This window comes from Hemiscyllium ocellatum, chromosome 20 (genome assembly GCF_020745735.1).
Source record: "Hemiscyllium ocellatum isolate sHemOce1 chromosome 20, sHemOce1.pat.X.cur, whole genome shotgun sequence".
NCBI classification, from domain to species: Eukaryota; Metazoa; Chordata; class Chondrichthyes; order Orectolobiformes; family Hemiscylliidae; genus Hemiscyllium; species Hemiscyllium ocellatum.
This window is the reverse complement of record NC_083420.1, coordinates 7166873-7186438: the sequence shown is the minus strand read 5'-3', so window position 1 is coordinate 7186438 and position 19566 is coordinate 7166873. Positions and strand designations below refer to the sequence as shown.

Sequence of the window (19566 nt, the reverse complement as noted above, 5' to 3'; positions counted from 1 at the left end):
TCAATACAATCATGACTGATCATCCAAGACACTGTTCCTGCTTTCTCCATGTGATCTATGTTAATCAAAGGTATTTCTTTTAATTTTCTAAGGAAATTCAGCTTCTTGACCTGACAAAAGTATTGATGGTTATTGGGATTAAGCAGGAATCTAGAGATCAGATCTCATTGAATGTTGGAACAGGTTTGAGAGGCAGAATGGCCTACTTCTAACTTGTTTGTATTTTGTTCATACCGATACTTCTGCTAAAGCTTTTTAAAATATATATAAATATTACCTGGATGTGAAATGTACCTGAATTTAATTTAATTTGACTAGAAGCAAACTTCTTGGATAAAGCTGAACATTGGTTATTTAGAAGGTTTGCTTTAAAGAATATCATGTTGATTTGCTGCTGGTAACCCTATCTTTCAAAAGGCCCAAGGGTGATTTTTAACTCCTGGCAAGGTGCAAGGAGGTGGGGCAAATGGAAATTGCACAAGTTGTCCAAGGCCTGGGTTTGCTGTGGTAGCCCATTGCTTGATATGGGCAGAAAATACCAGCTAGCCAATGGATGGCTGAGTATTGCCAGGCAGGTTTTACTTTCATAAAATCATACTTTACTGGTGATGGTTAAACACACAGCCATGTGTGAAGGGAAGGTAGAACTTCCTGGATGCCAGCTGGCCAGGGTCAGATTTTCCAACGTCTTGTGGCTGTCAGAGATGCAAACAACAGAAGCCAATGGTCAGAAATGGTATAAAAGTGGCCATTAAGTTGTAGCCCAAGTCATCAGAGCTACAGAGAAAAAAGCATAATCTTTGATAATTACAGTCTAATGCAAAAAAATTAACGTTTGTTTTGGGACCTGGTGGAGAAAACTATTAAGGTGTCACTTTTTAGCCTATATAACTTACCACTTTCATTTGTTTGTTTTCAATTACCTTGGTTATGTCTTGTACTATTTAAAATAAAGGTTGCTGCTAGATATCACTTTTCTGCATCCAGTGTCAGTGACAAGAAACATTTTCTCAATTATAACACAAATGGTACGGCACAGAATAAGGCTCTGTTCCACTCCCAAGAATCTGTCTGAATTCTAACCTAAAGAAATCAAAGTTCTACGACAGTCAACAGCTGGGTCCTGTTCTGTTGGGAGTCATTAACATAAATCTGTGTTGCATATCTGTGCAAGTGGAGAAGTGAGTAGTTGTACTTTTGACCAGGAGTATTCACTGAAATATTTTGTCTGAAACACTCCATGTTTTCTCTTTTCAGATTCTAACTGAGCTGCTGTGAATTTTCAGCATCTCCTGAGTTATGGCCATGATCTTGAAGGGGAAGGGAAAGAGGGGTGGTTAGTCATGGTGAACATCAGCCCCAGAGAAGTCAGTGTACCTGGAGAGTCCAGGCAATCTTAGTAACCTTATTTGTTTCACATTTCTTGATGCCAGCCCAAGCCACTTGCTGTGCAATTGTGGGAAGTTGCAGCTATAGGAATTGTACTTCAGTCACTTGGAGTGGGGGGAGTCTCTGGAGTGGGGGAGACAAGGTTGGGAGGAGTAAAGGGTGCCTTGAGGCTGCCTAGTGATCTGTCAACTCCTCCTCTTCCTTACTCACAAAGAACCTACAAGTTAAATATTTATCAGTTTCCTTTTGGGACTGTTTGGTGCACATTCCATCTTTTAGCAGGTTTGTTTTTCTTTTGTTAATTCATGGGATTTGAGTGTTGCAGGCTGGGCCAACATTTATTACCTAATTTTCCTTGAGAAGTTGATGGTGATTTGCTTTCTTGAACTGTTGCAGTCCAAGTACTGTAGGTAGACCCACAACGCTGTTAGGATTTTGACCCAATGACACTGAAGGAACGGCGATATATTTTCAAGTCAGGATGGTGAGCGGCTTGAAAAGGAATTTATTGGCGGTAGTATCTGCTACTGTTGCTCTTCCAGAAGGTGCTGGTCACGTGTTTGGAAGGTACAAAGTTAAAAATCACACAACACCAGGTTATAGTCCAACAGGTTTAATTGGAAGGACACTAGCTTTCGGAGTGACGCTCCTTCATCAAGTGATTGTGGAGGCCTCAATCGTAACACAGAATTTATAGCAAAAATTTGCAGTGTGATGGAACTGAAATTATACGTTGAAAAATTGATTGCCTGTTAAGCCTTTCATCTGTTAGAATACAGTGATAGTTTCACTTTTATCATGTGTAAATCACACACACACACACACTTTCTCACACTCACAACCCCCGCCCCAGACAGACAGACACACACAGACAGACAAAGACCCACATGCACACATATATTTTGTGGGGTGAATTTGTACTTGCAGGGTTACATTGCACTTTGCTCAAAAACTGCATGCATTCATGTAGAACTCTGTTATCTCACGTTTTAGATGAGAATCAATCTAAACATCAGGTCACAGACAGAGAACACAGGGGGCTAACACCTTCAACATATTGTCTAGCTATCACCATTGTTAACAGCTAATCCGAGAATGCAACTTTTAAAAAAAGGTTTTGTGATTTACACATGAAAGAAGTGAAACTATCACTGTATTCTAACAGATGAAAGGCTTAACAGACAATCAATTTTTCAATGTATAATTTCTGTTACATCACACTGCAAATTTTTGCTATAAATTCTGTGTTACGATTGAGCCCTCCACAATCACTTGATGAAGGAGTGTCACTCCGAAAGCTAGTGTGCTTCCAATTAAATCTCTTGGACTATAACCTGGTATTGTGTGATTTTTAACTTTGTACATCCCAGTCCAACACCGGCATCTCCAAATCATGTTTGGAAGGTGCTGTTGAAAGAGCTGTCGTGAATTGCTGCTGTTCATTTTGTGGCTGCTACTGACCATTCATGGTGGAGGGAATGAATACTTTTTGGATGTGGTATCAGTCAATTGGGCTGCTTTGTAATGGATGCTGTGCGCTACTTGAGTGTTGTTGGGGTTGTAGTCCTGCAGGCGAGTGGGGGTCGAGTTGGCCAACGAAGTCACCACAGCTTCCTCAGTCAGACCTCAGAAGAAAATTGCAGGTCAGGTCCTGGTGGACAGCGTGAGTGTAATCTGTATCTTTAAAGATGGAATGTTGGCATCTTCTTGTGGGAATCCCACCTGGGAAGATCTAGGTATGGTGGGAAAGCACGGTGGGGGTAGGGGGGTAAATCTCTTATTGTGTTTTTGACTGCCCCCACCACTGGTTCCTGCCAGCTTGGAGTCAGGGAATGCAATTAAAATCAGGGCCTGTGTTTCAGAACCATTCGACTTCCTGATGTGATAACCATAACACAAGATGATCGTGACCATTGTGCAAAGCAATGGCCACCATTTGTTCGAATATTGAAAAAGCTGGGTTGCAATCAATAGAAGTTAAATTTTATAAAAATTGTTGGATTGTTACTGAATAATTTAATAACTAGGTTATTATTGAAGAGTAATATATTATAATCTGATGTGCTTTGTTAGTTTTTTTTAGATTAGATTACTTACAGTGTGGAAACAGGCCCTTCGGCCCAACAAGTCCACACCGACCCGCCGAAGCGCAACCCACCCATAGTCTACATTTACCCCTTACCTAACACTATGGGCAATTTCAATCAATTGCTACCAGCAAAAAAACTTACAAATATTATTTGATGGAAAGTTTCCTCTGTTCTTAAAAGAAACCTGATATATTGTTGATTAGTAGTAAGCATTTGAAAACAAAAGGCTTTCGTGCAGTTGAAATGAAATCCATCCATTGAAATGTCTATTATTGCGGTTAAAGATATAAAGATATTCTGACTGCTGGATTTCTGGACTCCAGATATATGTAGTCAACGAAAAGGGGATTAGAGTTTCAGTGCTTTGAGTCTTCAGAACAATTGAATGAAAAGCTGGAATGAAAATGAAAAGCTTTTGGTAAAGTTTTTTGTTACCCTGCTGCTGTGAGCTGACTGACGAGAGGAGTATAGATTCAGCATGTTATGTTTACACATTATTTGGAGATGCCGGTGTTGGACTGGGGTATACACAGTTAAAAATCACAGAACACCAAGTTATAGTCCAACAGGTTTAATTGGAAGTGCCGCTCGTTCATCAGGTGTGCTTCCAATTAAACATGCTTACACATTGGCTGTGTTTGGTGTCACCCAAAACACATTTTAAAAGTAGTGATAAAGGCTAGCAAACACATAAAATGAAAGGAATGTCATGAAAATAAAATGTAAAATAAGTGTGAGTCAAAAGTGGATTGTGTTATTAATTGTTTTTAAATCAGTTTTCTTTTCTGTATGTGACTGTGCCAAATTAGAGAGATCAGAGGGGACCACGTGCAGTTGGAAAGTATTGGTGTTTGCAATCTGTCCACATCAACTTCCAGTTCACTTTTGTGGTTCTGTGTCTAGATTAGATTAGATTCCCTACAGTGTGGAAACAGGCCCTTTGGCCCACCGACCATCTGAAGAGTAACCCATCCAGACCCATTTCCCTCTGACTCATGCACCTCACGCTATGGGCAATTTAGCATGGCCAATTCACCTGGCCCTGACCTGCATATCTTTGGACTGTGGGAGGAAACCAGAGCACCCAGAGGAAACCCACGCTGACAGAGGGAGAATATGCAAACCCCACGCAGACCGTAACCCAAGGCTGGAATCAAACATGGAACCCTGGTGCTGTGAGGTTGTAATGCTAACCACTGTGCCACCCATAACAGAAGTTTGCCAATCTCACACCAGGACAGGTGCTGTTTCTTTGTTATATATAAAGGATTGCTCAGCTGATATATTGACTAGAAAGAGTCAGCAACTATTGTAACAGGAAAGAACAGCTACATTTCCTTGGATACTGTCACGACGCAGAGGTCAAACCTCTCTAATAATTAAACCAAACACCCAGAAAAGCTCGCCTTGCCTTGTAATCTGGGTGACCTTATAGAGGTTTATAAAATCATGAGGGAATGGATAGGATAAATAGGCAAGGTCATTTACCTGGGGTCGGGGAGTCCAGAACTAGAGGGCATAGGTTTAGGGTGAGAGGAAAAAGATATAAAAGGGACCTAAGAGGCAACTTGTTTATGCAGAGGATGGTGTATATATGGAATATGCTGCCAGTGGAACTGTTGGAGGCTGGTACAAGTGCAGCATTTAAAAGGCATCTGGATGGATATATGAATAGGAAAGGTTTAGAGAGATCTGGGCCAAGTGCTGGCAGGTGGGACTAGATTGGGTTTGGATATCTGGTCGGTATGGATGAGTTGGACCAAAGAGTCTGTTTCTGTGCTGTACTTCTCTATGACTCCATGACTCTAAAACATGAGTGATGAGGACTTCTACATTCCACTATTGAAAGAAAAATAACAATTTATTTTCTGAACTCTAATAGTGAATACTAAATGACTATTCACAAATCCAAGCCTGCCTTTTTCTTAACTACTTATCACCCAACTCCATAAAAAAGTGCTGTTCCAATAACACATTTATTAGACATTACACTAACTCAATCTCAAGACCACACAGCCTCTGTCTTCTCTGCTGTTTCAATCTTCTGGCTTCTGGTCTCCCTGAGTTGTCTTCTTTATTTTTTACTGTCAGTATGTTTTACATGAAAAGGTAGCTTTAATAGAGAGTGTTTTCTAACTTTATTGACAGCAAGATGTTAGATGGGCAGGTAGCTCTCTGGCTCTCAGCAGTTGCTCAGCTGATTGATGGCAGTTGCTGTCTGACCAGTTTTCAAAATGCCCATGTGTTTTATACCCCCAATAACACATGAAATTCATATAATTTAGAGTCAGAGAGGCATAGAGATGTACAGCATGGAAACAGACCCGTTGGTCCAACTCATCTATGCCGACCAGATATCCCAACCCTATCTAGTCCCATCTGCCAGCGCCCAGCCCATATCCCTCCAAACCCTTCCTATTCATATACCCACCCAAACATCTTTCCACTCTCACCTAAACCTATGCCCTCTAGTTCTGGACTCCCCCACCCCAAGGAAAAAACCTTGTCTCTTTACCCTCTCCATGCCCCTCATGATTTTATAAATCTCTATAAGATCACCTATCAGCCTCTCATGATCTAGGGAAAACAGCCCCAGCCTAGTCAACCTTTCCCTATAGCTCAAATCCTCCAACCCTGGCAACATTCCTGTACATCATTTCTGAACCTTTTCAAGTTTCACAACATCCTTTCGATAGGAAGGAGACCAGAATTGCATGAAATATTCCAACAGTGGCCTAACCAATATCCTGTACAGCTGCAACATGACCTGCCAACTCCTCTACTCAATAAAGGAAAGCATACCAAACACCTGCTTCGCTATACTATCTACCTGTGACTCCTCTTTCAAGGAGCTATGAACCTGCACTCCAGGGTTTCTTTGTTCAGCAACACTCCCTAGGACCTTACTATTAAATGTATAAGTCCTGCTAAGATTTGCTTTCTCAAAGTGCAACACCCTTGCATTTATCTAAATTAAACTCCATCTTCCACATCTCAGCCCATTGGCTCATTTGATCAAGATCCTGTTGTAATCTCAGGTAACCTTCTTTGCTGTCCACTACACATCCAATTTTGATGTCATCAAACTTACTAACTAATCTCTTAAGCTCACATTCAAATCATTTATCTAAAAGTCGTAAAGTAGCGGACCTAGCACCGATCCTTGTGGCACTCCACTGGTCACAGGCCTCCGATCTGAAAAACAACCCTCCACCATCACCCTCTTTCTTCTACCTTTGAGTCAGTTGTGTATCCAAATGGCTAGTTCTCCCTGTATTCCATGAGATCTAACCTTACTAACTAGTCTCCCATGGGGAACCTTGTCGAACGCTTTACTGAAGTCCATGTAGATAACATTTACAGCTCTGCCCTCATCAATTCTTTTTGTTACTTCTTCAAAAAAACTCAGTTAGGTTTGTGAGACATGATCTTCCACACATAACGCCATATTGACTATCCCTAATCAGTCCTTGCCTTTCCAAATACATGGGCATCCTGTCCTTCAGGATTCCCTCCAACAACTTGCCCACCACGGACGTCAGACTCTCTGGTCTGTAATTCCCTGGCTTGTCCTTGCCATCTTTCTTAAATAGTATCACCATGTTAGTTAACCTCCAGTCTTCTGGAACCTCATCTGTGACTGTTGATGATACAAATATCTCAGCAAGAGTCCCAGCAATCACTTCCCTAGCTTTCTACAGAATTTTAGGGTACATCTGATCAGGTCCTGGGGATTTATCCATCTTTATGCATTTCAAGACATGCAACACTTCCTCCTCTGTAACATGGAAATTTTTCAAGATGTCACCATCTATTTCCCTACATTCTATATCTTCCATGTCCTTCTCCACAGTAAATACTGATGCTAAATACTCATTTATTATCTCTCCCATCTCCTGCAGCTCCACACAAAGGCTGCCTTGCTGATCTTTGAGGGGCCCTATTCTCTCCCTAGTTACTCTTTTTTCCTGAATGTATTTGTAAAACACTTTGGATTGTCCTTAACTCTATTTGCCAAATTTATCTCATGTCCCCTTTTTGCCCTCTTGATTTCCCTCTTAAGTATACTCCTACTACCTTTATACTCTTGCAAGGATTCACTCGATCTAACCTGTCTATACCTGACATATGCTTCCTTCATTTTCTTAACCAAACCCTCAATTTCTTTAGTCATCCAGCATTCTCTATACCTACCAGCCTTTCCTTTCATCCTGATGGGAATATACTGTCTCTGGACTCTCATTAACTCATTTCTGAAAACTTCCCATTTTTCAGCCATCCCTTTACCTGCATACGTCTACTCCCAATCAGCTTTTGAAAGTTCTTACCTAATATTGTCAAAACTGGCCTTCCTCCAATTTAGAATTTCAACTTTTAGATCTGGTCTATCCTTTTCCATCAGTATTTTAAATCTAACAGAATTATGATCGCTGGCCCCAACGTGCTCCTCCACTGATACCTCAGTCACCTGTCCTGCCTTATTTCCCAAGAGTAGGTCAAGTTTGTTAAGTAGGTACATCCACATACTGAATCAGAAAATTTTCTTGTACATACTCAACAAATTCCTCTCCATCTAAACCCTAACACTATGGCAGTCCCAGGCTATGTTTGGAAAGTTAAAATTCCCTACCATAACCACCCTATTATTCTTACAGATAACTGAAATCTCCTTACAAATTTGTTTCTCAATTTCCCTCTGACTATTAGGGGGATTATAATATAATCCCAATAAGATGATCATCCTAGTGAGTTTTGAGAAGATTTATAGCTCAGGTTGAGGCTTTGGATGTAGGTTTGCTCACTGAGCTGAAAGGTTCATTTTCAGACGTTTCGTCATCCTACTAGGTAACATCTTCACTGGGTCTCAGGCGAAACACTGCTGATAATTCCTGCTTTCTATTTATATAGAAACCCAAACATATAAATAGAAAGCAGGAATTATCAGCAATGCTTCGCTGATAATTGACGAAACATCTGGAAATGAACCTTCCAGCTCAGCAAGCAAACTTACATCCAAAAGGTGATCATCCCTTTCTTATTTCTGAGATCCACCCAAATAACTTCCATGGATGTATTTCCAGGAATATCCTCCCTCAGTACAGCTGTAATGCTATTCTTTTTCAAAAACACCACTCCCCCTCCTCTCTTGCCTCTCTTTCTGTCCTTCCTGTAGCATTTTTATCCTCAAACATTAAGCTGCCAGTCCTGTCCATCTCTGAGCCATGTTTCTGTAATTCCTATGACATCCTAGTCCCATATTCCTAACCATTGCCTGAGTTCATCTGCCTTCTCTGTTAGGCCCTTTGCATTGAAATAAATGCAGTTTAATTTATTAGTCCTACCTTGTCCCTGCCTGCCCTGACTATTTGACTCATTTGTGTTCTCAACTGTACCAGTCTCAGATTGATCTCTTTCCTCACTATCTCCCTTGGTCCCACCTTGCCGCCACCCTGCCTCCGCCCCACCTTATTAGTTTAAATCCTTCCGAGTAGCTCTCGCAAATCTCCCTGTCAGTATATTACTCCCCTTCTAATTTAGGTGCAATCAATCCTTCTTGTACAGGTCACTTTTACCTCAAAAGAGATTCCAATGATTCAACAATGTGATTCCTTCTCCTCAACCATGCATTCATCTGCTCTATCTTCCTATTCCTGCCCTCACTAGTTCGTAGCACTGGGAGTAATCCAGATATTACTAGTCTCAAGGGCATCCTTTTTAAATTCCTGCCCAACTTTCTATATTCTCCCTTCAGAATCTCAACCCTTTCCCTTCCTATGTCATTGGTTCCAATGTGCACAATTTCATTGATTTTTAGGTGTCAAAATAATACATTCAAGCTCGATTGGGTTTTAGTATCCTGGGTATAATTTAAACTGATTGGTTAAACTAAAATTGTTGTCAAAACATCAACCAAAACTCAGGTATCCATTTAACAGCCATTTGCTACAAGAATGTATTTTAGAACAGCTTGTCTCCCGGCCTTTCCATTCAGGCAGCTGAGCCTGCACTTCAAGTTTATTTCAAAATTCAGAAAACGCTTTCTATTTTAAAATGAACATTCATGGTTTCAAATTCATAACAATACACACTGCAAAGTTGCCTGTGCTATGGCTGCTGGTCACATATTCTATATTCTGATTATTTATTTATTAACACTCTCTCTCTCTTAAAATGATATCACTACTTTTTGTAGAAAATAATTGGCCTTTCAAAATCCATGGTGAGTGAAATAACTCCACAAAGGCTGGTATTCTGTCACCAAATCACCCTTTATTTAGATGTGAGTAGTATGTGACACTGACCCAGTTAGCACAGAGTGCTAGAGTGAGCAGAACCCCTGACACTCCTGTTTATATCTGTCAGTCAGGACTCCCTCATTGGACCAGATTAAATCCTTAATCAGGGAACTCATGTTCTATGGCTGACCGTGTTCCAATCACTGCATTGAGCATTTCCTCTGGCTATCCAGCCCATTTTCTTAACAGTGTGTAGAATTGTCAACACAAATGTTCATTACATTACTATTACAATCATATTTCAATCCCAATTATAGATGTATGAATGAATCCACCAGCAACTATCTCACTTTCATTAATGCTCAAAATTTAAAGTTCAATCCTCCAGTGCTATTTTATCACGCTCATGGACATTATGAATCACTCAAGCGTACACTCTTAGGTACTTCTGTGAATTCCAATGCAAGTCTCAGCGAAACTCACAAAAGAAATGTTACAATTTTAAAATGTTCAATTCCAGTTAGTTTATTTTGGAATATAATACAATGTAGGTTCATTTTACTCCTTTATTTGAACAATTTCATTTCAGTTATTGTCTAATATTTTCAGGTCTTCAAACAATCATACTATTAAATTAACTCAGAAACGTTTGAACAAAAGAGAATTGGTACAATCCAATTTGTAAATTGGTATGAAACACCTCCTATGGAATTTATCAGTATACAGTACCAAAGATGTAGCGCCAATGTGTTTTGTTTTCCGAACCAATGGTGCAGTCAATTTAGTTGCATTTATTGGGTGCATGTTGCTCTGGGCACAGCCAATGTTTATTACTGCTGAGAGTTAGAACATAATTTGCTTCTGGCAGATGAGAAGATAGTTTGGCCAGGTTATTATCTCAAACAGAGGAATCAAATATTGTTGAAATTGCCTGGCACTTATCAGGATAATTCATAAGAATAACTGTTGTTGACCTTGAATTTGTATTCTTGTGAATTATCCAGATGAGTGCAAGATGAAAATCTTTGATAAAACGTGTCTTTTTCTTGCACTGTACTACCAAATGACAATATCTCAAATCTTAATAAAGCAGAGTACAGCAGATTCTGGAGATTTGAAATGAAGACAGAAAGTGCTAGAGAAACTTAGCAGGTCTGGCAGCATCTATGGAGAGAGAAACAGGGTCATGTTTTAATTCCAACACAATGCTCCTTCAGAACTTCCTAGTTGGGTTTATTAAACCTTGTTACACACACTGAATGAATATTCTGTGAGGACCAGTCAGTGTTATTTTTTGTAACATTTGTTGTGCTTTTTGATTCATATTTTTAACTTTTACTCTATACTTGTCTGTTACATTGTAGTGTTCTTTTTAACAACTGGGAACAGGATCAAAACATCTGAATGACGCTGCTAATACAGTACACATGATATTATTTGTGAAGAAGTATGTGATTATATCTCAGACTGTTCTAATTGACTACATAGACAAAAAAGGCCTTAATATTTGTTTCTTATTATTTACTTGTATTGAAAAATAAGGGGTACGCCATTTAGGACAGAGATGAGGAGAAACTTCTTCACTCAGAGAATGCTCTGCCCCAGAGGGCAGTGGAGGCCCAGTCTCTGGATTCGTTTAAGAAAGAGTTGGATAGAGCTCTCAAGGATAGTGGAATCAAGGGTTATGGAGATAAGGCAAGAACAGGATACTGATTAGGAATGCTGCAAATGTGTTGCTGGTCAAAGCACAGCAGGCCAGGCAGCATCTCAGGAATAGAGAATTCGACGTTTCGAGCATAAGCCCTTCATCAGGAATCGTCGGGATGGAATGGTCAGCCATGATCATAATGAATGGTGGTGCAGGCTCGAAGGGCAGAATGGCCTACTCCTGCACCTATTGTCTATTTTCTATTCTATTGTCTATTTCATTTCTAACAAATGCATTATTAAACCCATAGTCTCACGATTATCATCTGGCAGCAGCAAGTCTTGGATTTTTCACTGAGTATAGGTTAGACGATAGTGATTAGGAGTGTTTTCTCCTGAAGTTTTGATTTCTGGAATTCTGGTTTGTAGGTTTATATTTTTCTGCAGTTTCCTTAATTCTTTTATTAGTTGCCAGTTCAAGGAGTTAGCTGTATGTTATGGGTTATAGTTTTACAATCGATATAGCTTGACATATTTTAGGCGAGGAAAAAAGCTTATTTTGACACATACTTGTCTACTCCCTGTCATTTTAGAAAATGAAACTCTCACATGATTTATTCATTGTTTGAGTAATAGGTAGTTGTTGAAGTCAGTTCACTTAGCCGTGGTCTTGAGCCAATTTATGAAGATGTTCATCAGACAATCAGCTTCTTATCATTTCTCCAATGCAAAGTTGCATAAAGCAGCCCTGCACTTCTTCCATGTGACAGGCCTCTCTACAAATCATTTTGGCTGCAAGAACAGAGGCAGCCATTAATGTTGTTTGGAAGGCGTCCATCAGAGGTCATCTGTTGTCAGATGATTGCTGGAGGATATTTGAAGTCAGGATTTGGCCACTTTGACACAGTGCAAGTACAGCATCAAAGACAAATGCTGCTGTCCACAATCACTAAAGCTATCTGCAAACATAACTGATCATTTGAAAGTTTAAGTGAGGAAATTATTTGGAGTCAGATTTGACTGAGGCATTGACAAAGTCTTGTGACCTTAAATTGTTTGAAAGGTCATGACCATTCCCTTTCCACTATCCATTAAGATTTTGATTAATTTCTATTAAATTTGAGTACCTCTGAGAAAAATACCATTCTGTCAAAGCCTTTTGTCTTGCATGCACAAAATTCACAAAAAGTGTATTCTCTGTTCATTTCTTAGCCAATGCCTTGATCAATCAAGCCATCTTATTTGATTTAAGATTTAGTCAATACTTGATAGTTAACTGTCAGTCCTCACTACACTGGTGCATTCTCCATGTCAACACCTCTGTCAATCAGACTCTATGTGCCAGCCAATCAGCACTCTGTTTTCATACAGTATAAAGATTGTAATCCCTTTAGTTTTGTATTTCTTGTGAATTGTCCTGATAAGTGCAAGGCAACAAGCTAAAACAAAATGTACCTTTTTGTTTTAGCAATACTCAAATACTGGTACGACCAGAATATTATTCTTATGTTAACTTATGTAACAGGCACTACTGATATGAGCCATGTCATGGCTTGAAATTGCATTGTTACCTTGGTAATCCAGGGATTGGAAACTTTCACCACTATTGATCCTTTCACCTTTGCCAGTTAACAATGCCTTCAGGAAAGGTAAATAAAAATGACCTTACAATATCTGGTACCTGGGTGATACTTTTCATTCAGTCATGGGATCAGGACATTGCTGGCTGGGCCAGTTTGTTGCCTGTCTCGAGTTGCCCTTGATCAGTCAATCAATGGATAAGTATTGGATAAGGACAGAAAAGAAATGCAGCTAAACCATTTTTTAACCTTTAGAGTTTTGAAAGATACAAATATTGCTGCACAGGTATAGGATTCAGGCAGATCTTGCCATACTGAAAACATTTTATTATAATTTAGCATTTATTTTGCAGAACTCTGAGTGACCTTATAATATTCTGGTTGAAACTTGGAGGACCCTTTGATGAACACTTATGTAATCACCAGTTATTTCTAATAATTTAGTAACTGGGTGACAGTAGTGATCTTCTGTTTAGTTTTCATAATTGCTTAATATTTTGTACAATAAAGCCAGTTTGTTATATTAGTTGTTGCAATATGCATTTGAACATTTTAATGATGCTCAATCTTATTGAAGGTTCTGTAACCTGATTGCTTTTCAGATTGTATTGCGTCATAGTCGTCATCCTCCCATAATGCAGGATATCTCGTGGCCTTTGGCCATTCCATTCAAAGAGCAACGCTATTACAGAAGTCCAAGTGAATCAATTGGCAATAACTACACGCCGACAGCAAGCAACCTGAAGATAAAAGATTTGAAGCATGCATTCCGGGCAGACAAAACAACTACTGCAATGCCAGCATGTGCAATGAGGAATTATCGTATCTGTTCAATGAAGAATGCCAAAGTAAATGGAAAGCTATAGTCATACTACATATGAGGGTAGTGCTGATTGGTTGGCAAGTGCATTCTGATTGGCAATACCTCAACTAATTACAGTCATGCTTTCCAACCAATCAGTGTGATTCTCACTTTTAGTTTGCCTTTAGTTTGGTATTCTTGCAAATTGTCCTGATGACTGCAAAATAAAAAACTTTGACAAAATATGTTCTTTTTCAGCAATACATTTTCAGCTAAAGAAAGATTTTCATTTATAGAGACTTTTCAAGACCACCGGATGTTCCAAAGCCAATGAAAATCTTTTGAAGTTTGTACATTGCTAGGATGTAGGAAATACAGCAGCCAGTCTACACCCAGCAAGCTGTCACAAGTAGCAATGTGATTTCTCAATATTGATTGATTGACAGACAAGTACTGATCACAACAACAAGGGTAGAATTTGAAATAGTATTATAGGACCTTTCACAACCCTCATGTAAGGGCAGACAGATTTAACATCTCGTCAGGAAGACAGTACCACCCAAAGTTGCATTGCTTTAGCACTGTCCCAGACTTTTGTGTACAAGTGGGGCTTGAACCCTTTAATCTGGAGCGAGAGTAGAACTAATTGAACCACAGCCGATTGCCTGGAATTTCCTGCCTAATGCCCTCCAATTTTGAAGGCTGTTATATAAGCCTTCTAATTTCACTTCTAATTTAACTCTCCTGCTGGTCACTATTTCTCCTCCACGCAGAGCTTTGGGTTATGCCCTGGGTAAATGTTAATTTATGGCCTCATTGGAAATTGGGGCTCACCTGTTTTAACAGCTGACTGTTCCCTGGCATTGCATCAAGCCAATGTTCCAATTTGGAAACTACTTTTTTTTTCTGTCATGTGAAGAAGGCATTTGGTATTCTTTCCTTTATTGGTCAGAGTATTGAGTACAGAAGTTGGGAGGTCATGTTGCAGCTGTACAGGACATTGATTAGACCACCGTTGGAATATTGCGTGCAATTCTGGTCTCATTCCTATCAGAAAGATGTTGTGAAACTTGAAAGGTTCAGAAAAGTTTTACAAGGATGTTGCCAGGGTTGGAAAATTTGAGCTACAGAGAGAGGCTGAACAGGCTGGGGCTGTTTTCTCTGGAGCATCGGAGGCTAAGGGGTGACCTTATAGAGGTTTACAAAATAATGAGGGGCATGGATAGGATAAATAGGCAAAGTCTTTTCCTTGGGGTTGGGGAGTCCAGAACTAGAGGGCATAGGTTTAGGGTGAGAGGGAAAAGATATAAAAGAGACCTCAGGGACAACATTTTCACGCAGAGGGTGATACGTGTATGGAATGAGCTGTCAGAGGATGTGGTGGAGGCTGGTACAATTGCAACATTTAAGAGGCATTTGGATGGGTATATGAATAGAAGGGTTTGGAGGGAGGTAAAAACAATGTAGATGTTGGAAACCAGATTCTGGTTTAGTGGTGCTGGAAGAGCACAACAGTTCAGGCAGCATCCGAGGAGCAGTAAAATCGACATTTTGGGCAAAAGCCCTTCATTAGGAGGGATATGGGCCGGGTGCTGGCAGGTGAGACTAAATTGGGTTGGGATATCTGGTTGGCGTGGACGGGTTGGACTGAAGGGTCTGTTTCCATGCTATGCATCTCTATGACTCTATGACTTTATGCGCATGTGGGCAACTGCTAATTGGTCCAGCATTTATTGTCCATCCCTCATTGCATTTGAGGAGATGGTGGTCATCTACTTCCTTACCTCTGAAGTCCATGGGAGAGTAGTGGTGGTAAGGACAACAATAATGTAGTTAGGAAGGGCATTCCAGGATTTGAATTCAGTGACATTGAAGGAATGGTGTTATATTTCTAAATCAGGATGGTTAGTGACTTGAAGAAGAACTTGTGAGTGTTGTTTCCATGTTTGTGCTGCCCTTGTTCTTCTGGATGGTAATGGCCATGTGTTTGGCCTGTGCTGTCAAAAAAAAAAGTCTGGATGAGTTGCTGCAATGCATCTTTAGATGGTATTATTCAAAGGGGAGATTATGGATACAAATAAGCAGAGGTACTTACAGAAACAGTGTTTTCAGTTGCAGTTGACTTAGAGTTTCCTCTTTATTGTGAAATCTTCATTTCCATAAACATGCTATTTGCTGATCTATTGCCAAAGTTCCACTAGCCAATTGGGAGAACTCATGAAGAAATTCCTAGCGGAAGTCTTTTAAAAGGCTTTGTGTTCATTATGGTTCATTGTTCTTCCAAGCAATTGGTATGATTTCTGAAACATTATCTTCAGTTGAAAAATGATCATGCTGGTAACCTGTATTGACCTTAACTGATAATGTTCAGCTACAAAAGCAAAGCAGCCTGCTGTGAAGAGACGAAAACTTACATTGAGAAGCAAGATCACTGATGAAAGGTAATTTGCCCTTTCTTATCTCTTCCAATTTGATAGCTTTTAAAGTGGCATTTATTTGCTTTATTAAAAATTACAGGCGATTTCAATGTATCCCACTGTGATAGCAGGAGTAAGCTTAAATCTGTGGAACCTTAATTTTGTAACTTGTGTTTCTGTTGGTGAGGCTTTGTCCTGGCAAATTTCACATTCATGCCTAGGTAGTGAAGTGGGTTCAAACATTTTCATAAATGCAAGCCAGAATGTAGTCAACTGAGATCCTAAAAGAATATTTTTGTCATCACATTGTTAAGAGTTAATGCAGAGCCTGACATTCTTCACAGTTCATAAATACTTTTAGGCAAAATATATTTTGTTTTCTTTCATTGTCAAACAATTAATCAGAATGCTACTTAAGAGATTTTGATTCAAAGAATGAAAAATCATCCCAAGATGTGTGAGCCAATTTAACCTTATTACAGTGCAGAGGGATATTGTTAACATGCAGTACGCATCATTTGCTAACGAGGTGAAGTTGAACTTGATATTACTTAAATTAAATAATACAGATGCAAATAACTATCATTTTGCATTTATTAGCCTTCAGAAAGCTAAACTTTTCATAGTAATCTTATAGGAATTTTATAATTCATTGCAATTCCTGTTCCCTGTGCTCACTGACCTACACTGATCCCAGTCAAAACAAATGTCTTAATTTTAAAATTATCATCTTGGTTTTCAAATCCCTTCATCTATGGTGTTGGTCCTCCCTACCACTTGTAACTTCCTGCAGCACACAAGCCTCTGAATGATTTGTGCTCCTCTAATGCTGGTCTCCCATGTATTCCCAATTGTAACCACTTCATGATTGGTAGCAGGCTACAAGCCCTGGGATTCCTTCCTTACACCTCTCGACCTTTCAGACACTCCTTAAAACCGACTGTAGTGATTGCAACAAGGTCAGCCAGGTAGACCTCATAGAATATGAGTTCCCTGATTGGGACTGTTAATCTGGTCCAATCATGGAGCCCTGGTTGACAGATTAAAACAAGAGAGTGAACTGGGATTTGAGGGTTGTCCTCATCTCCCTGTAAAATGGTCAAACGGTAGGGTTTGGGGCCTAGCTTTGCTGCTCCTCTCCCTTGTAAAATTGCTGTCTCTTGTACAGCTGTAAATGTTTATTGTAAACTGTTTTGTAATTTGTTTAATAAAATAAAAAAAACAAGAGAGTGACACATTCTGTTCACTCTGAGAGCTGGCTCTGAGGGAGCTGGTTCAGTGTCAAGGACGCTCCATGTGTAAATAAAGGGTAATTAAGTGACAGGATACTGGTTACTGTGGAGTTATTTCAGTGGCAATGACAGAAAAGCATGCTCTTGAAGAAATTCACTCACAACAGCTGAGGTAAATATTTCTGGCATCATGCCTTTATTTGGGAACCTTAATTCATATAATTCTGCCATTACCAGACTGGGCACAGTATGTGAAAAGAATGCATTGTTTGTTCTGGGAAAATGGCATTGGGGCAAATGAAAAGCATAGGTAATTCTTCTGAGAGGTTGTGGACCCACAGCTTTTTCGGCTATTAGGAGCCTAACTTACCCTGAAGCACCAGACACTAAAACCTTTCAAGAGTTGACAGATTTAATTAAGTAATATTACAACCCCAAGCCTCCTCTAATTCTGAGATGCTATTGGGTTTATTCACAATTCAAGACCCAGGGGAATCGTTATCAGGGTTTTTCATTCGGTTAGGATGACTTTGGTTTAACCCTTAAGGGGATTATGAGACACTGTTTGAAGAGAATAGAATCCCTACAGTGTACAGCCCCTTCAGCCCAACAAGTCTACACTGACCCTCCAAAGAGTAACCCACCCAGACCCATTCCCCTACCCTATAATTACCCCTGACCAATGCACCTAATCTACACATCCCTGAACACTATGGACAAATTAGCATGTCCAATTCACCTAACCTGCCCATCTTTGGATTGTGAGAGGTAACTGGAGCTCCTAGAGGAAACCCACACAGACACGGGGAGAATATGTAAACTCCACACAGACAGTTACCCAAGGCTGGAATCAAAACTGGGTCCCTGGTGCTGTGAGGCAGCAGTGCTAACACTGAGCCACCGTGCGGTTTCGTATGTGGGATTAATGATGTAACCATAACAAATATGCCGACTAGCTGAAACCCAATTGGACTTCAAACAGACATTACATCTTGCTTGCTTTCTGTCCATGGATGTTGCCTGACTTGCTGAGGTCTGCAGCATTTTTTGTTTTCAGCTCTGGCATTACAACTGGCTTTATCATTGGAAAATGTGGGAGAAAGTGAGAATTGCCGATGCTGGAGATCAGAGCAGAGAGTGTTTTGCTGGAAAAGCACAGCAGGTCAGGCAGCATCCAAGGAGCAGAAAAATCAATATTTCAGGCATAAGTCCTTCATTAGGAATCCATTCCTGATGAAGAGCTTATGTCTGAAACGTCGATTCTTCTGCTCCTCGAATGCTGCCTGGCCTGCTGTGCTTTTCCAGTAACACACTCTCGGCTCATTGGAAAATGTGGCAAGTGGAGTCTTTGAGTTGCAGAGAATTCTGATGGAAGTGGATACCCTCACCAGTTCAACTGAGTTTGGGAAACACTATGTGAGTGAAGGCAATTGTTGGCCACTTCAGGCCAAATACTGAACAGAGGCACCGTAGGTCAATCCACAGTAAAACCCCAAAACAATGTCATGCATCAGCCAAACAGATAAAAATTTTCTTCAGGAACCAGGCTGACAAGAATCCTCGCCTTGCCTGCTCCTCTGATTGGAATATAATGTGGTGGATGTTCCCCAAAATAGACAACGTAGAGTACTCCCTGTCTAGCTCCAACTCGTACCTGTTTATAGAAAATACTATGATGTGGTAATATCACTGGAAAGGTATCCACAGGACATTAAATCCCACCATGAAAGCTGATGGAATTTAAGTTCAATTCAGTAATTAACTTGGAATTGAAAATTAGCCTTAGTAATGGTGACCATCAAACCATCACTGATTGTGATCAAAAACCCAGCTGGTTCACTAATGTCCATCAAGGAAGGAAATCTGCCATCCTGACCTGGTCTAGCCCGCTACAATATGATTGACTCTCTGGTTTCTGAAATGTCCTAGCAAACCAGTTTGAGATGGCACCTCACTACCAAGGTGTCCTGGGTAATTAGGGAAGGGTAACCAATGCTGGTCTAGCCAGTGACACCCTCATCCCATGAAAGAAATGAAAGAAAAGTGACACTCTGTCATTTACAATGCTCCTTAGCTAAGGAAATAGAAACAGAAGTTTGGTCCATTGAGCCTGATTCGCCGTTCAATAGAATCTGGGATGTTTTGTTGCATTGAAGACACGTTGTTTTACCAA

At 40.0% G+C, this 19566-nt stretch overlaps 1 protein-coding gene across 1 annotated transcript in view; it reads left to right on the top strand.

Annotated features, from left to right (window-relative positions):
* The first annotated feature begins 1870 nt into the window (after window positions 1-1870).
* dnah3 (dynein axonemal heavy chain 3) overlaps window positions 1871-19566 on the top strand; it is a 187519-nt gene continuing 169823 nt past the window's right edge. The window contains exons 1-3 of the mRNA XM_060840939.1: window positions 1871-1956; window positions 13520-13764; window positions 16116-16185. Of these exons, the coding sequence (XP_060696922.1) occupies window positions 1871-1956; window positions 13520-13764; window positions 16116-16185 (401 nt within the window). The remainder of the gene's footprint in view (window positions 1957-13519; window positions 13765-16115; window positions 16186-19566) is intronic.